Below are 18,972 nucleotides of genomic sequence, written 5' to 3'. Positions count from 1 at the left end.
CACATGTGGCCCTCCAGATCCCCAAGTGCAGCTCCTCAACTGAATTCAAACTACAGAACAAATCCTTTTAATAAATTTGGATTCAGTCAAAGGGCCACACTCAAGGATCCAGAAGACCACGTGGCCCCAAGGCCTCAGGTTCCCCACCCCTTTCTATCTTTCAGTGGAATTAAATGAGGTAATACATATAAAAGTACTTAGTATTGTTAAGTGCTCAATCAATGCTGGCTAGTATTACTCAAGCACATGCTCTAAAGGGTTTCCCTCTGTTACTAGTCTAATTATCTCTGTAAAACTTAATTACTTAAGCATATGTTATGTATCAGTCAGGATAGTAGGTAGTTTATGCTGAATCACACTAACAAGGGCTTATTTCTTGTTCACCCTACATGCCCACTCTGCAGTGTTGTCAGGGGTCTGCCCATTATGGTCAGCCAAGGACACAGCTGATGGGAGCAGCCATCATCATTTTGTCAGGCTTGGGGAAAAGAGCTGGGGAAGGTCTCACACTCCACTTCTGCACAAAACTCATCACCAGAACTAGTCACGTGGCTGTACCAAATCACAGGGGGGCCAAGGTGACCAGTCCTACCATGTACCAGGAAGGCAGAGCTGGAAATGTTTGCCCAACAGGATTCTTGCCTACCATAGTTTACGCTGTGGCTGGTAGAAATAAAAATCAACCCACAAGAAGAGTCTTTGTTGCCCCTTTTAAATAAAGAAAGTGAAATAATTAATTTAAAAAAATTTGTTCCAGGGATTAATCAAAGCAAAGAAATGAAGAGCATGAAATTACCAAAATCTTTACTACATACTGTGGTTAACATTTTCCTCTTTGCTTATTGTGTTAAAAATACAAAACACTTGAGTGAAGTTCATCTGAAGCCTCTGGGGTATTAAGAAATTTTGATATTTCTGATACCAAAATTGTTTCCTTTTTTCTAAGTGTTGCTGTTAAACTAAGAAAATGCTCAGACTTAAAGTCCAGTGAACTCCTAGGCTATGCTACTAATGTTATATGAGATGAAAGATGAAAACTGAAACCAGGATAGAAGTACTATATTGTACTCACCATCTAATGTTTTATACTTCTCTTTATATATATATATATTTATATATATGTATTATTTATATATATAAATATATACACGCACATACTTTTTTATTTCTCTCTCTAGATATTGTCACAGTGTCTGTATCAACTTAGAGAAATAGAGAATAGAACACTTGATAATAAAAATCTAAGTGACAATATGTTCTCAGAATCACTTAGGAAAGTCGCTTAATCCATACATATGCTTAGGACAATCTAGTTTCACCTTAGTATGAAGCAAGTGATGACATTTTTTATGAAGTTAAAGGAAAACAACTTGCTAGAATGGGGACAAAAGCTCTGCAACCATCTCTCTGCCCTTACCTATGCCCCGTGACAGCCATGCAATCCATGTGGTAACACAACCAGGACAGAGTGAAACAAACCACCAACTACTGTCTGCCATGAAATGTTAGATCAGGATTAGATTTTCTAAAATTCCCTTCTGAAGTTACTTTCTTGCTTTTTCTGAGTTTTAGTGAACCATTTCCCAGTTCAATTCATTTATGAGTGGCTCACAATTCCCTTTACCAACTGTGCTATTTCACGAGTTTCCTATGTGTCTTCCCTACAACCCCAGTAAACACTAATATCAAAACATCATCAAAGAAGTGAGTTCCTTCTATACACAGCATCACCAGCAACAACAAAAAAATTCTATCTTCTCCAAAGAAAGGACAATGCATCTGCAGTATTTAAATACTTCTAATATTATAGTCAAATGTAGAACTTTAAAAATGTATTTCCAAAGCTAATTCCATTTCTTTCTACTTTACATATATAGGGAGTACTTCTATCAGGAAGAATGTGAGTTGAAGAGAAAATACCTTTTAAAAGCACGTGGATTTAGAATTCTTAAGGTTTCATGCCTTAGATTTAAGTCTGTTATCCATCTTGAATTGATTTTTGTGAGAGGTGAGAGGTGGGGGGCCAGTTTCAATCTTCTGCATGTAGCTATCCAGTTTTCCCAGCACCATTTATTGAAAAGAGATTCTTTTCCCCAGTGTATGTTTTTGTCAGCCTTGTCAAAGATTAGATTACCATATGCAGATGGTTTCATCTCTGGATTCTCAGTCCTGTTCCAGAGGTCAATGTCTCTGTTCTTGTGCCAGTACCAAGCTGTTTTAGTTACTATAGCCTGGTACTACAGCTTAAAGTCTGGTAGACTGATACCTCCCAGTTTGTTCTTTTTACTTAAGATTGCTTTGGCTACACAAGGTCTTTTCTGGTTCCATACAAAGCATATAATTATTTTTTCCAGATCTGTGAAGAATGATAATGGGATTTTGATAGGGATTGCATTAATTCTGTAGATCACTTTAGGTAGCATGGACATTTTAACGATATTGATTCTACCAATCCATGAGCAAGGTAGATTTTTCCATCTGTTTACATCTTCTACAATTTCTTTTTTTAGTGTTTTGTAGTTCTCCCTGTATAAGTCTCTTACATCTTTCATTCTAAATGAAGATGTTGGGAAGACCCTTTCAGACATTGGCCTAGGCAAGGAATTCTTGAAGAAGACCCCAAAGCAATCGCCGCAGCAACAAAAATAAATAAGTGAGATCTAATCAAATTAAAAAGCTTCTGCACTGCCAAGGAAACTATCACTAGAGTGAATAGACAGCCCACAGAATGGGAAAAATATTTGCTCTCTACACATCTGATAAAGGGCTAATAACCAGAATCTATCTAGAACTCAAAAAAATCAACAAGAAAAAATCAAACAACCCCATCAACAAATGGGCAAAGGAAATGAACAGAAACTTTTCAAAAGAAGACAGAATAATGGCCAGCAAACATATAAAAAAATGCTCAACATCTCTAATCATTAGAGAAATGCAAATCAAAACCACAATGAGATATCACCTAACCCCAGTGAGATTGGCCTCTATCAAAAAATCCCCAAACACCAAATGCTGGCGAGGATGTGGAGAGTCAGGCACACTCTTACACTGCTGGTGGGACTGCAAATTAGTGCAACCTTTGTGGAAAAGAATTTGGAGATACCTCAGAGAGCTAAAAATAGAAATACCATTCGATCCTGCAATAGCACTATCAGGCATCTACCCAAAAGAGCACAAAACAGTCTACGATAAAGACATCTGCACCCAAATGTTTATGGCGGCACAATTCACTACTGCAAGGATGTGGAAACAACCCAAGTGCCCGTGAATCCATGAGTGAATTATTAAAATTTGGTATATGTTTACAATGGAATATTACTCAGTCATAATAAACGACAGTGATCTAGCACCTCTTATGCTTTCCTGGATTAAACTTAAGCCCATTATCCAAAGTGAGGCACCACGAGAGCAGAAGAACGGGATCCACTTGTACTTGCCATCAAATTGGTACTAACTGATCAACACTAGGTTGATCACATGGCAGAAATATTCTCTAGGGATTAGGGGGGATGGGGGGCAAATCTACAACTAAAGGACACGGGGAGCACTAAAGGGAGGGAAGGGCATGCCTTTAACCTGCACATGGGTGAGGCAATGACATAAAGTGTAACTATAATGTTTGTACCCTCACAATACCCTGGAATAAAAAAAAAAAAAAAGTGCAATAAACAAATAGACTCAAAATAAAAAAAAAAAAAAAAAAACACGTGGATTGTTTTTGTCAGCTAAACTCATTTGCTGGGGAGTGATAGGACATGAATACTTTAAACTTCATTTCCATTTCCTGGTGGTAAATAACTGCCTAACTTATTGACGGATAGCAAATATGTAAAACAGGAGTAACAACTTAAAAGAAACATATTGTAAGTTTAAATCTCATTTTCCCCCCCTTTTCCAAGGTCCAGCATCAGAAAGCATACCTCATGGGAACCCTCAAAAGTAAGATTTCCTCTTCTGTGAGTGTGAAGCTGTAGGGTTGTTTCATAATTAGCTTTCAGGTTACCATTAGTAGCTGCTAATTCCAGATTTTAAGTCCTTATTTGTGAAAAGTATGATTTAGTGGGACAGAGGGTATGTTCAAAGAGGCTCTCCAGACAATTTTGTTACATAACAAAGTCTGAGAATCTCAAACTACAGCTTTCTACCCTAAATTATAAAGAACACTAAACATTATAGAAAAAACAGCAGAAATACTAAAATTTGAGGACATTGTACATGTAGTTTTATTAATGACTCCTGATTAAAAAAATAATAATTTCAAAGGAAAAGATGCTGAGAAAACAAAGACATAATTTCTGCACAATTGTCAGTCATACAGTTAATTCAGAAGTTAGGAAAACAATACCAAGCTAGACAACATATTTATTGACTTATTTCTAATTGCAATACCCACCTTTGCACAAGAGATTAGTAAAATTATAGTACAGATCAAGTTCCCCAAATCATTTTCAAAAGACATGATCAATACCAAATATTAGTAGCTAAAAGATCAGAGATTTTTGTGGCTTAAGAACCTTCGTACATTGAGAGCTCCAACAGAGGGAAAAAGCAAATAATATCAACACAGTGGCTCATCAGAAGATTGTATCTTCTAATATGTGCAAAACAAAAGCATCTATGTTATTAATATCATCCTCCTTCAAGCTTTTAGGGAATATGAGGTCAAACTAATAATCAGTGATAAGAGACATATCATTGTCACATACTGAAACTCAATCAAGACTAATCATGCTGAGACTCATTGTTACTTTTTTCTTTAGGTCTAAAAAACTTGTATACTCTAATTATTTTAAGCATTTAAATATAGATTGTTTCTCCCGGTTTTACTATATCACTGTAGAAATAAATCCCCAAAGTAGCAATTTCTTGCAACATGGATCAGAAATGCAAATATCACCTAAAATTTAAACATATACAACACACATACACACACACATATACATATTTATTTTCAGAGGATATACCAAAGCTTAAATAAAAATAGATAATAAAAACATTTCAGTTATAGAAAGTGAAAGTGCCACTTCAGCATAAGTTTACTTTTGTGTTTATTTTACAAAAAGACTTGAGAATACTTGAGGAACACTATACAACGATAGAGAGCAACCTTTTCAGCCTTTGTTTCTTTCTTCTTTAAATATAGATGTTGACAGAAAAGATGGATTAGATGCAGTCCACTTTTTCCTCAGTTGGCTGACTTTTTAGAGGATTATAAACCATGAAACTAAACTGAGTAAATGTTGAAAGTTTATTGCAAGCAGCACCTGGGGTCATAAAATGAGAAAGTGGTTTGGTTAGACATAGGATGCACATATTTACAACCAATACACACACTGCTTATTGCCTGGATATTGGCCACTGTACACCTTCTGTCTAACTGAGCCACACAGAAGTATACTAGTGTCATCCTCCCTGGCACTCAGCAGTGACAGTCCGTGAGAGGAAAGAAAGGTAGTGGGCAAGTCATCTCTTTGAACTTCAGATAACTGGCTGACTTTTTTGCACTATATACACGCTGTCATTGTTACTGTTATTTAACTGTTTTCGCATCCTTTCCTTAGAAAAAATTATCCAGGCACATTCCAAAACCTTTATTTCCCTCACCACAAAACATTCCCATCAATCACCCATAACCACCCCCCACCCCTGCTCCCTGTTCTTTTCTACCTTCTACTCTCACAGAAAGCCAGAGGAGCTATTTGTCAAGATGATTTCTGTTTAGTCAAGTTCATCTTCTTTAACTCAAATACCTGCAGGGTGGGGGAGCGGAGGGGTCCCCTTCTACTGTCATTACTTTTAATACAAAGAATTAGTCAATTTTAAATTCAGCTGCAATTATATAATTATCATTTTCCCATTCCGTTAAATCCAACTTCGAGCCTTCTAATAAGGTTTATTTCTTAAGAGGGAATCAATAAAACTGACTTATATTATACCTAAAGCCTTTCCCCCTCATAACTTTTATCGACTTTTGTGTCTTAGTACTTAAAAAAGAATAAAGTATTCTTCAAACAAGTTTTTCAAATACAGAACTGTGGGAAGTAAAAGATCAAAGAACAATAATAAGCAGTCTAACCTAATAAGTCATATTGATCAGTAAGCTGTATATCCTCCTCATCTGAAAAGTCACTAATGAGCATCAGCAGTGGTTGATCTTAAAACGCTTTGAAACTGTGATAGGCTCATATGGAAAGTGAATGAAGCAAACGACATGCCTCCAACACAGGGCAAAAATAATTCTGCTAACCTCTTTGGTTTACTAATTAGTAATACATTTTGTTCTTTGGAGCTCCAAGAAGATCTAAATGGCTGAGACATTTAAATAACGAACAGAAAAGAAATAGCGAAGATAATTTATCCCGCTCTACTTCTAATTAGTAAAAGCATTTGCTAGATTAGCCCATCTCATCAGGTACTGGAGCTGACGCCAACCTTCATCTGGGACAGAAGTGAAAGATAAGAACTAACAGCCAAAGACTGGATCACGGCTGCCCGCAGTCCCCCCCACAGGGTTTTAGGTATATTTTTAACACTTCGTGGGTCTTCACAGATCATCAATTAACATTTACCCAGTGCCTACTCTATGTTATCCCTTCTTCCACTGGATATAGTGTATCATACACTACAGTATTTAAAAGTGCATGTTTTATAAACATTTGTAAGCTCACAAAGATAAGAAATTCAAACACAACTTACCATAACTTCCAGTCACATTGGCACATATGACAGCCCCAAAGAACTTGGGATAATACTTCTGAATTCTGGAAATCACTTTCTGGCAAGCTATGGTTGGATCTTCTCCTGTTCTCATATATTCTACAGCTTGGTAGCTGATTTAAACAGAGGTGAAACTTTAGTATCACAGAATAAATAATATAATAACTCCAAACAAGGTTACTTGAAGTTAGAAATTTAAAACCACCGGCACAGTCACAAGTGACAGAATACATAGAAATGGACAGGAGTCAGTAACTCCTATTAAAGCATCGACAAAGCAAGTAAACCTTGATATAATGTCTATCTTTTCAACTAATCCACCCATTCATTTCAGATGAAGACTATTATTTTTGGCTTTAGCTGAATAACCGTCACTTAGTAACAATAGCCAGGAAGTCATAGCCAATAGAAGTTATATTTAAATGAAAAAAGAAGCTACTAAGGGGAAAACACTGCACATGTGTAAAAATCTAGTTGTAGTAATTAAATGTACACAATGACTGCAACTTTCTACTTTTATCATCAATTACCACAGCTCCTTTACTCAGTAGCTTTACATCAATTATTTAAGTAGGTCCTAAGTATTCTCACCTGTGAAGAAGGGCGAGCAATACTATTATGTTTCAAAGGACTATGATTATTTGAGTGATTATGGTTATTAAAATGACAGGTAGAAAGTTTGTATGCAGTTTCTAACATGCTCCTGTGCACACGAATTCAGATTACATGTGCAAAAATTATTTCCTATCTTGACAGAAAATACCTAAGGGTCCCTCAAATTCACAGGTGTAAGAAGTCGTACCTTGGTAGAAAGCGCATCAATACATCACCATCTCCGGTGGCTGCAGCTGCCCCTGCGGCATCATCAGCGTAGGCCCCAGATCCGGGGACCGGCGAATCTCCTATGCGGCTTTGTGGGGCAGAGCATAATGCTTTAGGACAGGAAATCAAGCGTGAGCTAAATTATGTCAAGAGCTGTTTCAAAAATAGGGGATATTTCCGCTTAGCCACTGATTATCATTCTAAGTAAATTCTTCACCAGAACACAGAGAGAAAAGGTTTTCGTTAGTTTTTCAACGTAGGTTTTAGGTTTCCACAAACCTATGTTAACTATACAACAATTTGTTATCAGATGTGGAGTGCAAAAAAGTTGAACTTAGAGATTAAAATGGTGGTTCCCAGAGGCTAGGGGTTGGGGGGATTGGGGAGATGTTGGCCAAAGGACACTAAGTTTCAGTTAGACGGGAGGAATAAGTTCCAGAGCACTACTGTATGTATATCATGACCACAGTTAATAACAATACATTCTACATTTGAAAATTGCTAAGAGGGTAGATTTTAAGTGTTCTCACCACAAAAAAATAGGTATGTGAGGCATTGTACATGTTAAGTAGTTTGATCTAGCCTTTCCACAATATATACATGTATCAAACCATCATGTCGTATACCATAAATATACACAATTTTTATTGTCAATTAAAATAATTAGTTAATAAAAAAGAATTTATCCGCCAGTTATACACCAAGATGGCAGAGACTTATAGTGACTCATCTTTTATTACCATTCTTTATCATCTAATTTTTGGACCATCTCAACTGGTTCAGAATTGGTTTCCCTCACTTATAATCTATTCCTGCTTCCTATGTAACGTGCCAAACTTTTACCAATTTTTTTCTAGGAAGAAACCTTTAATGCTTTTCTACTCTTTCAAGATAAAAGCCAGAACTCCTTAAACAGACTTAAGACACCCTGAATCTAGCTCAAGTCCTCCCTTGCAGGCTTATTTTCCACTGCTCCCCCCACCCCACCCTGCCCTCACGTACACAGTTTCCTTCCCAGCCAGCAGGATCCCTGAACCCGAAGTGTGCACCACTCTGTATCTGCTAGTCCCTTTGCCTGCATGTTCCCCTCTCCCGTCTGCGGACTCAGGGCTCAGCTCCTAGCATTACCTTACTGGCTTTCCTAACTACCCCAGAGTAAACAGATCACCTCCACCGCCCCTGAATTCTACAGCACTGGCTGTGAAGCCCTTTCCTTGGGCACTCAGCAGAGAGTATAGCGTTTGCTTTCACACTTATTTATCTCACCTGTGAGGCTAGGGCTGTGCTTTCCAACGACCCCCACCCCACCGCCCCCAGCACCTAGCACATATTGCTTTACACTCAATGTTCACTGCAGTGATCTGTTCTTTTGGAAACACTAACCCAGGTATTTTGAATTTTAAACCATTTGTAGATGTACCAGCAGCAGTGCGTCCCGTCTTATGGATTACAACCATGCCTGGAAGTTAAAAAAAACAAAACAAAACATTGTAGATACCTAAAGTTTACCTCAAATATAACCAAATAATTGAGGAGCGGGTAACTGCTATGGTCTAAATGACTGGGTTCCCCCAAATTTATATACTGAAATCCTAATTGAGAAGGTGACAGTATTAAGAGGTGGGACCTTTGGAAGATGATTAGGTCACGAGGGCAAGCCCTCATGAATGGGATTAGCATCCCTATAAAAGAGGCCCCAGAGAGCTAGCTTGCTCCTTCCACCACGTGAGGACACAGTGAGCAGGCACCACCTATAGCCCAGCAAACCGGCCCCCACCAGACTCTGAATCTGCCGGTGCCTTGATCTTGGACTTGCTAACCTCCACAGCCGTGGGAAATAAACTTTGTGGATAGCCACCTTATCTGTGGTATTTTGTTATAACAGCCCAAACTGACTAAGAAAGTAACATAAATATACTCCTTTGTTAATTTTAGGTAGCAGAAAACAAAAAAATTGGGCATACGGAAAATTACACCAGTGGCCAATTTGTGGTTTTTAACGTCCTGATTTCACAGCATTGCTTGGCAGCCATTCCACATCCTCTTACTCTCCTAACTGCTCAGGTACTGTTCAATACTGTTTCAAAGGTAATTCCAAAGAAAATCACTGATACAGACTGCTAAGGTCTGAATGTGTCCCCCAAAAGTTCATGTTTTGAACACTTAATTGCCAGTTAAACATTGTAAACAGGTGGAGGCTTTAAGAGGTGATTGGAGTGCTGTTATCTGGGGGAGTGGCTTAGTTATCACAGGAGGAGGTTCCTGATAAAAAGGATGAGTTTGGCCTGATTCCCTCTCTCTGTCACGCCCTTTTGCCTTCAGCCACGGAATAACACTCGCCAGATGCTGGCACCATGCTCTTTAAGTTCCCAGTCTCCAGACCTGTGAGCCAAATAAGGTTTTACTGTTTACAAATTACCCAGTCTGTAGTATTCTGTTATAGCAGCAGAAAATGAACTAAGACATAGACAAATGCAAATTTTCAACATTACAGCTTGGAAAAAATTATTTAAGGTCACTTGAATATGGCAAACATAAAATTATCAAAAACCTAAATATCAAATAAAGACTTAAAAATCTATAAGTCAATAGTCACTGAATTTTTGGGGTCTGATATAAATAATTTACAAAATTGTATACAGATGCTAAGATAACATCTATCTATCTATCCAGGGGGACATACTTACTTGGCAGTTAAAACATTCAAAATCAACATCTGGTGCACGAACAGGGATGAAGAGGATCTACAGGAAGGCAATTAATTAAACGTTAACCATAAAAACTGTACAAAAGGCAAATTACCAATAGTGTCATGACCACGGTCATCTCTTGTTTCTTTATAGGTAGGAGCATCCTGCTTTAAGATACTAGGTGGTTTGTAGGGTCCACAGTATTTTGAGGCATCTGGTATAACATTCTGTAAACAAGATTTAAGTTTTATTACTTAGAAAGTGTGTTTTTAGAAATTGGCAAGTAGCTACATACAATCACCAACTACCAGGAAGAAACCAAAAAAGACATCTGGTAACTTAAATAATTAAAAGCTAAGGATTAACTAAGTCTTACATGAAAACAGATGGATATATAATTTTGCTAAATACCCATTCTAGACTCAAAATTACATAATATGGGTTAGATATCTATACTGTATGGAATAGGTCCCCAATTTTCATTTCATATACCTAAAATTCTCAGTACAGTGGTTGATACAAATGAAGACTTTTTAAAAATTAGATATTAATCCTCAAAGGAATTAGGTGCACACTTGACTTTTAAATTTCAGAATTTGTTCCCTGGCCAAAGAAGAATTCTGAGATTTAATGTAAGTTGGTATTAAAATCTTTTTTTTCCCTCAAAGCTAGGTTTATGTGCATATATTCTAAATTGTACTGTAAGATTCCTTTATAAATCTTAAAGACTCAAGACTATAATCCAAATTCATAAATTTAGGCTATGTATATAGATTGGTATTAAAGCAAGAAACCTATTATTCGTGCCTTACACATTAGTGCACGAGGTGCCTCCCCTAATCTAATTTTATGATTAGCCTCTTTCAAGTACTAACTCTAGTGACTCCTGACTCCTTGGTTACTCAGAGGTATTTAGGACTTAAGGAAGAAACAGATGAGAGACTAAGATATCCCATAGAAGGACCCTGTATGGCAAAGGCAAACTGATTTATGCTAAAAGTCCTATTAAAGGCAAATTATCCTACTAGTAACATACTAGACATCTAACAGTATAAATCCTCAAGTCAAATAAAGACAAGATACCAGATATACTGCACAAAGATAAAATCTAAGAAATACGTTAGACTAATGGTTTCCCAACTTTGATTTTTCTTGGACTTTGTTACAATAGAAGCAGAGCAGTTCAGATTGAGGCAGCCCCCTCTCCATAGCAGAACCTTCACATTTTGAAAACTACTGCCAGAGACCAGTAGTTCCCCACCGTGGATGTGCATCAGATATAGTTAGGGAGCTTTCAGGAACATCCATGCCCAGAGAGTCAACTTAAATCATTGGTTCTAATGTGCAGCCAGGACACTAACCGGGACCCTAGACAACAGGTAGGCAACAGAGAGCAGAAGGGATGTCACTCAATATTTTCAGATAATTTGCCCTTTAAAATTAAATATGTTTACCTACCCTCCAATAATTTGGCTGGCAATTCCGAGCAAGCCAATCTGAATGAAGAGCTTGAGAAACATTAGTAGATAAGTCCTCATTGATAAACCCCATGCTTTCAGCAAACTTGGTGGCTGGAGATTGGGAAGAAAAGTATAAATTAATCAAGTATCATCTTTTAAACAAAATATATGTACTGGAGATGTTCTATGTCAACTGTCTCTTAAGTGGGGTACACAAAGACATCAGGGGGACACACAAAGACTTTCAGGGAGTCTTCAGACTTGAACAGTTTTAAGGGAATCAGTTTCTAGATCTTCAGCTTTCATATGTGCTTCCTAAAACTGATCTGCTTGAGACCCTTGGGGTATATGTTATGACAGTCTCCTTTCCTACTGCATCTGCACATCTTCCTCCTGCCACTTTACAAAAGAAAAGGCACACTTCTCACCAGGACTGACTCTTATTCCACTGATCAGTGTGCAATGCCTAGGGTGTAAAAAACTTTGAGACACCAAATGGATTCCAGTGAATGGTACCAGATCCTTTTACCTGTCAGGTAGTTTCCAATTCTGTACATTCAACAAAATTGAAGGGAGCCTAGTGGAGTTGTTAGATCATAGATCATTAACAGTAATTTTTGACTACAGGTCACAATTATGATTTTTGGTATATAACTTGGAAGGCATTCAAATAATTGACACTGCTATAACAAAACTCCTTTCGTTCCCATCTTAAAGATGAAGAAAGTGAGATTTGGAAGTTAATGAGTTAAACAGATGTTAAGTAAAAGAGCTGGATTTGAACTTACATCTGCTTTTATCCATTGTTTTAGACTGAGTCCTGTTTTTCACAGTGAAGACTACAGACAGAACCCTAGAAAAAATTTCAGTATTGTTAACAAATACCTGACTCTCCTGCTAAAAGTGTGTGTGTTGTATGTTCCAGTACTTTCCGTGCCACACCAATAGCATTTTTAATTCGTCTAAGATCTCCTACTGCTCCTACATCCATAGTAGTGCTGCAAGAAAAAATGCAGTAAGATTCATTAAGGCGTTTTCATAGGTTGATAGAGAAAATATTTCTTTTCTCCAAGCCAACAGTGTTTTGTAGGATCAACTCCCTCATCTTAACACAAAAGTGACAAGATATTCATGAAGTTCATACAGATTCCCACAATCAGACAAAATTAAGGAAAAAATAGAAAGATGGTATATTTACCATATACCCCAACAGCACTAAAATTCTCAGTTTCTCCTAGCTCATTTTAAATATGACTTTTGAAAGGGGTTGTAAGGCTCCAAATCAGGCAAAACACAGGGCTTGTGGGTGGCAGGTATACAGTTATTTATAAGGTCAGAGACATACTGCTGTAGCTTGGGATTCGCCCTGTTCTAAGGAGACAACCTACTTCTGTGTGATATTTCTATTACTATGATGATTTCTTTTTTTCATTTGAGAGGGAAACTCTTTGTGTCTGGAAAGGCCAAGTACAATAAGCTAGGGGTTTTTATCTGTGACAAAACTCATGTATTCTTCCGTCTTGCTCTCAGTGGAAGACCACAACTCCAAATGTAACTCAACACGAAATGAAAGTACAGAGATAAATAGGTCCTGAAGAGTGTTCTCACCCATCCATGATCATAGCATCTAGCGTGGTCTCTCCAAGTTCATCAGGACTTCCTCCAAAGCCCACAGTGCCATCACACTGCTCTCTCTCGCACGTGGCGCAGCCTCTCTCTACTGCATCCAGGGTCGAGCCTCCAGAGACTAATGTCTTCCATGCTGTTAATAAAATCCCAATAACGTTTCTTTATATTTACATATTTTTCCAATGTCAAATGCAACAAGCCAAAAACGTTTTGTGAGCTGCGATTTTTAAAAACTTTTCCACATTTACTCCAAGTTAAACTGAATTTTTAACAAATTAGTTTATGAAGTGTTACAAAGAAGTCAAAGTGAAATAGACAAATTATATAACTAGTTACCATGAAGAATTCAAAGACTTTGGCTAATGGTTCAAAGTGAGAGTTTCTTCATTGATTAATACCTAGTTTTCTGTGTTTGTGAGAAAAGAAATAAGTATCTTCTCCTTTATTTTAAAAGGTACAATCAAAACTACTAAAAAGCAGTCAAATTTAAAATCTGCTAAATCACAGCCTTATAAATTTCTAATTCAAAAGATTATTAAAAATATGCATAATACTTTTATTGAGGTAACACCTATCACAGTTAAGTCTCAATAATACTGTAACAGGAAATAAATAATTACACCATGGGCTTTATATGGATTGATCTATTTAATTTTCATAACAGCTTTTGAGGTAAGTACTGTGCAATTACTGTTCTTAAAGAAGAGGAAACAAAGCCGGAGAGGTTAAGTAATTTGCTCAAGGTCACACAGCTAGTATGCAGCAGAGCCAGGATTCAACAGTAGCCACTTTGGCTCCAGTGTCCACGCTTCTAGCACTATGCTATGTTCTGTGGACTCTCGTACATTGGGGGAAAAAGTCTTCAAGGGATAATTTCTTTACAGATGAAAACAGAATTCCATGAAGAGTAGTTGGTATTGTTGGCAAACACTTTAAGCATCTCTTAAGCATGACTACTGTACTGTCAGGCTTGAAAGTATACTTAGAGACGTTCCGCCTTTCAAAAGCAACAACTTACACAGAATTGTCCCCTGCCCAGCCTGCTGCACTTTCTTTCCATCATTATCCCTGGGAATATCTTTTTCACAGCCTGTTTCCTCATTTTCTCTGAATCGTATGCACTGCCTATATAACACACAAATGTAGGTTCACCAAGTTCTGGGGCCAATTCTGCCCCAGAAAGTTAGAGGGGTCTGAAATTACTCATGTAGTAGTAGGCCTTGAAGCGAATGAAAGAAACAGCACAGTAAAATGCAAAAATGCCAAGACAGTGGTTACGTACAGGATAATAAAGCACAGAAGAGAGGAACCTAACTCAGCTTGGGCTTGAGGGCAGTAACTCAGGGAAGCTGCCTGGGAGAGGTGATACCTTAGCTTAGTGGTTCTCGACCCCAACTACAATTCAAAATCACCTATGGAGCTTTGTAAAAAAACACAGATGCCCTGATTCCAGCAGTTAAATCACAATCTAAGGGGGTGGTGCCCGGGCAGGACGATTTTTGAGAAGCTCCGCGGATCATTTTAATGTGTAGGCAAGGTTGGAAACTCGCATTCTAGGTGGCAAGTACCGCATGGCATGTCAGCATGTAGCAAAAAAAGTAAATGGGAAAAAGAGTGCACTACGGTTGGGAAATTATTAATCGTTTGTAAAATTGGAGTACAGAGTAATGCAGAAATGTGAGGGATTAGAAATAAGAGGTGGAGAAGCAGACAGCCCTTGGAAAGACCGGGTTGTAGGCAAAAGGTGTTGGTGCCAGTGGAAAAGTAGAAGCAAAAGGCCGTAACTTTGAGGGCAGCAGCAGGGTGGAAAATATACCGGCGCAGGGGACTGCACACGGGGAGTAAATGGTCAGGACCTAAAATGCAGCAGTGGCAGGGAGGACGGAGTAAAAGGTCGACTCCAGGAGACGCAGCGACGCTGAGACCGCCGAGGCGCGGCCTAGGCCGGCTCTTGCCCGCCCTCCTGGCAGCGCGCCCTCGGCGGGGCCAGCCGGCCGGTCCTGCCCTACCCGCGAGCTCTCGCAGTGCAGCCCCCGCCCCCGGCCGCCGCCCCGCACCTGCTTCGGTTGCATTCTTAAAAGGCCAAGTGTTGAGGACCAGGGGCAGAGGGCTGCCGCCGCGCACTAGGGCTGGACCGAGCAGGAGCGGCACAAGTAAGAGAGGCAAATTTGACTTCCGCGCCATAGCTGCGCGCCGAGCGGACCAGCGCCACAAAGGTCGCGGCCGCGCAGGGAACCCCCGCAACCCGCTCTCGCAGAACTCGTGATCCGCAGGGCCCCGCCCACCTCCCTCGGGTCGCGGTCAGTGCTCCCCCAACTCTCGCGAGGTGTGTTTTCGGGGCTCGCGGGGCGTTCTGTCCGCTACGCTAGGGCGATTCTTCCTCGGTGATATGCAGATTTTTTTTTTTTTTTTTACATAGTCCTCCAAAGTGTCTCTTTCTCTGTTATAGGTACGTTGAGCTTGGTATTGGAAAATTAGTATGAAATTACCCAACTCTGGGTTGCATGACCCTAGGAACTTCAGGTAATTACTGTGTACCATTAATTTGGTTTTGACTTATCGTTTTCATTTTAAATTGAAGTTGAAAAGTTTGCCAAACCCCAAATGCACTCTCTGGGATTCCTGGCCTCAGAGATCTGGGATGGTTATTGAGTGTAGGTCAAGCATGTTGGCTTACGACCAGATTTTTTTTTTTTAGATTTTTTTACCCCTCTCAAGCCTTGCGTCATTTTCCCCGCAGCGTTTTGTAGGTCGTCCTTGTAATAAATCCCTGAACTGGAAGAAAAGGAGAACCAGTGTGGGAAAGTAGAAATTTACCCTTTGCATAGCTCACTGAATTGCACCTTCCTGCACCTCCAGGGCAAGAAGGCTACCTCCATTCCTTTTTCAATGTATTTTACCTTAATAGTGTCTGGCACTATTAAGTGCTAAATAAATGTTCGAATAAAAGGAGGAATGGAGACTTTACATGTATGATAGAGGCTGCTCATTTTGATAGTTGCTGGGCAGTTGCGCGAGGGTGAACCAATCCCTTTTGGGATTCTGGCATGCCTGCCCGTGTTGCCAAAGGAAGACAACGCAAATAATTTTTAAGAACATCTGTAAATCTATCAGACTTTTAAAATATGAACTATGTAGGAGTTGTGGGGCTTAGAAAACCTTCCTTATTGCTAGGAAATTATGTAATTTAAACAGCATAAGATAGCCTTATAAACAGCATAATAGAAGAATTACCCCAAGGCAGGGAAGGGCTATTAAAGTTAGGTGTCATTGAAGAGAAATGTTACGAGTTCCTTCTGTGGGATTTTGGAGAAGGAACTAGTCATTTGTGACGGGATAATCAGCATAGGGGCATGCCAAGTGAAATTTGAAAGGGGAAATGGTGAAAAAGCAAGAAAAATATACGTTGTGTTAGGTAGATAGTGAAGGATGGCGGGTCTCCTAGGGATGAAAGTGGAGGCTATTGCCTCCATCTGGGTCCTGCCCCACCCTAATTCTCCACACCTGGGGGAGGAGGGCATACTCTAGGAATCTGCCAATCAAAACTTGGCCCCAGCTGCAAAAGCTTGCAGAGGACTCTCTAGCCCACAGGCCAAGCGGGCGTAGGGACCATAGAGTCCAGAAGGAGACCTAGAACCCACATGCGTAGTTAAGGCTCAGGTCATGTGATTCCTAACTGTCCAATCAAAGTGGGTCCATGTGACCTCTGCATCACGGGGGCGGTCCCTATCTCGGCATTATAAAATGAGGCACGGACAGTAGTCTCGCTGATTTGTCCTTCCTTTTGCCTGCCCTGCTGCTGCTGTGGGTCCAGTCATCATCTGTGGTATGTACCATGCTCTGTAAACCTTTATCTTGCTCTTGCCCTATAATACTACATTTCTCTCCTCAATAAATCTCATTTTCATGCTTGCCTAACTTTGGCGTGTCTGGTCATTCTTTGGCCATGAGCACGCCAAGACCTGACAGTTTCAGACTGAAACCTAACAATTGTACTCTGAATTAATTTTCCTTAGCACCTGAGCTGAGTATTATTTATACAGCCTAAGGAACTGAGATATGCCTTTAGCAAAAGTTTGTAATACAATACATGAAAATTGATTTCACTGTCCCTTGCTGTTCTAGCTTTTTCCTAGTTTTTAAGGTTTTTGTGTTTCTTCTGGCTGAAAGAGCCTGAACTCTTACTGCCTATGTCTATTCCTTTCTCCAAAATTCTTTCTCCTTACTCGAAATCAAAATTCCCGTCAGAGAAGTTCACCTCATCTATTGGTTAGAAGAAAACAGCTAAATTATACCATAGTGGGAATGTCGGAGAGAAAGTCTCAATATGTCAACTTTCCCATGGACATTTGTATTTAAAATAATTAACATGTAATCCCAAAAGAACCTATCCTGTTTGGTGTCCTCTTAGTGGCTATTAATATACCCACTGGGTCTACTCTCCAGTTCACCTAAACTTACTGTCATTTCTCTAGCTGTGTCTTAAAGAAGTTAAATTAGTCTGGGTTCCTTCTGGAATAATTTTTCTTTAAACGTAAAGGATAGTTTGTGTTTTAGTCTTGGAAATAACCTCATGTTACTCTCAGTTAGGTTTTCATTTGGGCCCAAATATAACTGGGTCCTTCTGCTTTATTTTGAGGTAAATTAAATGAAAAGGGACCTCTGCTAACACATAGTAGACCTTTAGAAAATAGGCCACAGTTTTCCCAGTATCCTCTCATTTTCCATTCTTTAAAATCATTGATTATACATAACAATAGAATTATGTAGTGTTAGTGATAAATCAAAAGAACTAAATATAAAAATTTAAATTTAGAATGTATTACACATTTTTTTCGTGAAATGTTTATGTTCCTAAATAGAACTTACATAACTAGCAATATTTCAGAAGGATTCTCAAGACCCGGATTTTAAAATTAAGGGTGACAACTGTCAGCTGTGGTTAACTCACATATTCTTCCTGAGCCACACTTTCCTCATCTATAAAATGAAGGTAATAATAGTGTTCTTTCTTTACAAAGCTAAAGAAATGAGATGTGAGAGAGAAGTAGAGTACTAGGCAAATTAAATAAAATTCCATTGTTTTAATTGGCATTTACCAAGTATAAGGGAGGGAGCAGTCCCGAAACATATGAAACTGCAAAAAGAAATCAATCTAAGATTTGAGAAATTTCCACAGGAATGCTAAAGAGTTGGCCAGGTACCTGTAAAGCCTTTTAAAGTAAGCACTTAGAATTCCCTTGACTGTATTAAATGGGAGTTAAAAATAATGTTTGCAGTCTACTTTGAGCTGTCTAAAAATTCGGTTTAAATGTTTATAAACATGGTGCATGGCAGGGTTTGTGAGATTTCTGGATGTCTTAGAAACAGCATCTTCAAGTCTTACCAAGAAGAAAACCTCAAACGGAAACTTAAATGATGTTACAAATAAAGTCTCCCCCTGTGTGTGTCTCTGTGTGCGCGCGCATTGTGTGCAGTGTTTTGGGCATTGTGTGCAGTGTTTTGGGGGCTGGGAGAGAGTTGTGGGCAACTGCAGGCTCCCCTCCATTTCCTCTAAACTTGATGGCTTTCAATTTACCAGTCTCAGACAGATGAAGAGTTGAGTCTCTCCTGATAGCATTTGAAGCTGTGCTTCCACAGAGGATTTAACGCTG

At 39.0% G+C, this 18,972-nt stretch overlaps 1 protein-coding gene across 2 annotated transcripts; it reads right to left on the bottom strand.

Moving 5' to 3' along the window:
* Positions 1-4,208: 4,208 nt before the first annotated feature.
* On the bottom strand, positions 4,209-15,551 carry AGA (aspartylglucosaminidase). 2 transcript variants are annotated; one of them, XM_012651648.1, is made up of 9 exons: positions 15,376-15,551; positions 13,298-13,451; positions 12,575-12,687; positions 11,688-11,800; positions 10,342-10,456; positions 8,945-8,998; positions 7,520-7,619; positions 6,697-6,830; positions 4,209-5,264 (listed from the first exon to the last, which is right to left on the bottom strand). In XM_012651648.1, the coding sequence occupies exons 1-9, from the start codon at positions 15,500-15,502 to the stop codon at positions 5,164-5,166; spliced, it is 1,011 nt and encodes a 336-aa protein (XP_012507102.1). In that variant the 5' UTR covers positions 15,503-15,551; the 3' UTR covers positions 4,209-5,163. The 2 variants fall into 2 exon arrangements, with proteins under 2 accessions (XP_012507102.1, XP_012507101.1); XM_012651647.1 differs by having other exon boundaries at positions 5,019-5,264; positions 7,520-7,627; positions 8,923-8,998.
* Positions 15,552-18,972: the final 3,421 nt, after the last annotated feature.

Source organism: Propithecus coquereli, unplaced genomic scaffold (genome assembly GCF_000956105.1).
Source record: "Propithecus coquereli isolate 6110/MARCELLA unplaced genomic scaffold, Pcoq_1.0 Scaffold36, whole genome shotgun sequence".
Taxonomy (NCBI): Eukaryota; Metazoa; Chordata; class Mammalia; order Primates; family Indriidae; genus Propithecus; species Propithecus coquereli.
This window is presented reverse-complemented; position numbering and strand designations above follow the sequence as displayed.

Coding starts and splice junctions, on each gene's coding strand:
- AGA (XM_012651647.1), bottom strand. CDS start 15,502: ATGGCGCGGAAGTCAAATTTGCCTCTCTTACTTGTGCCGCTCCTGCTC. Junction 13,452..15,375: donor TAAGAATGCAACCGAAGCAG/GTGCGGGGCGGC, acceptor TTTTATTAACAG/CATGGAAGACATTAGTCTCT. Junction 5,265..6,696: donor CAATGTGACTGGAAGTTATG/GTAAGTTGTGTT, acceptor TTATGACCCCAG/GTGCTGCTTGCAATAAACTT.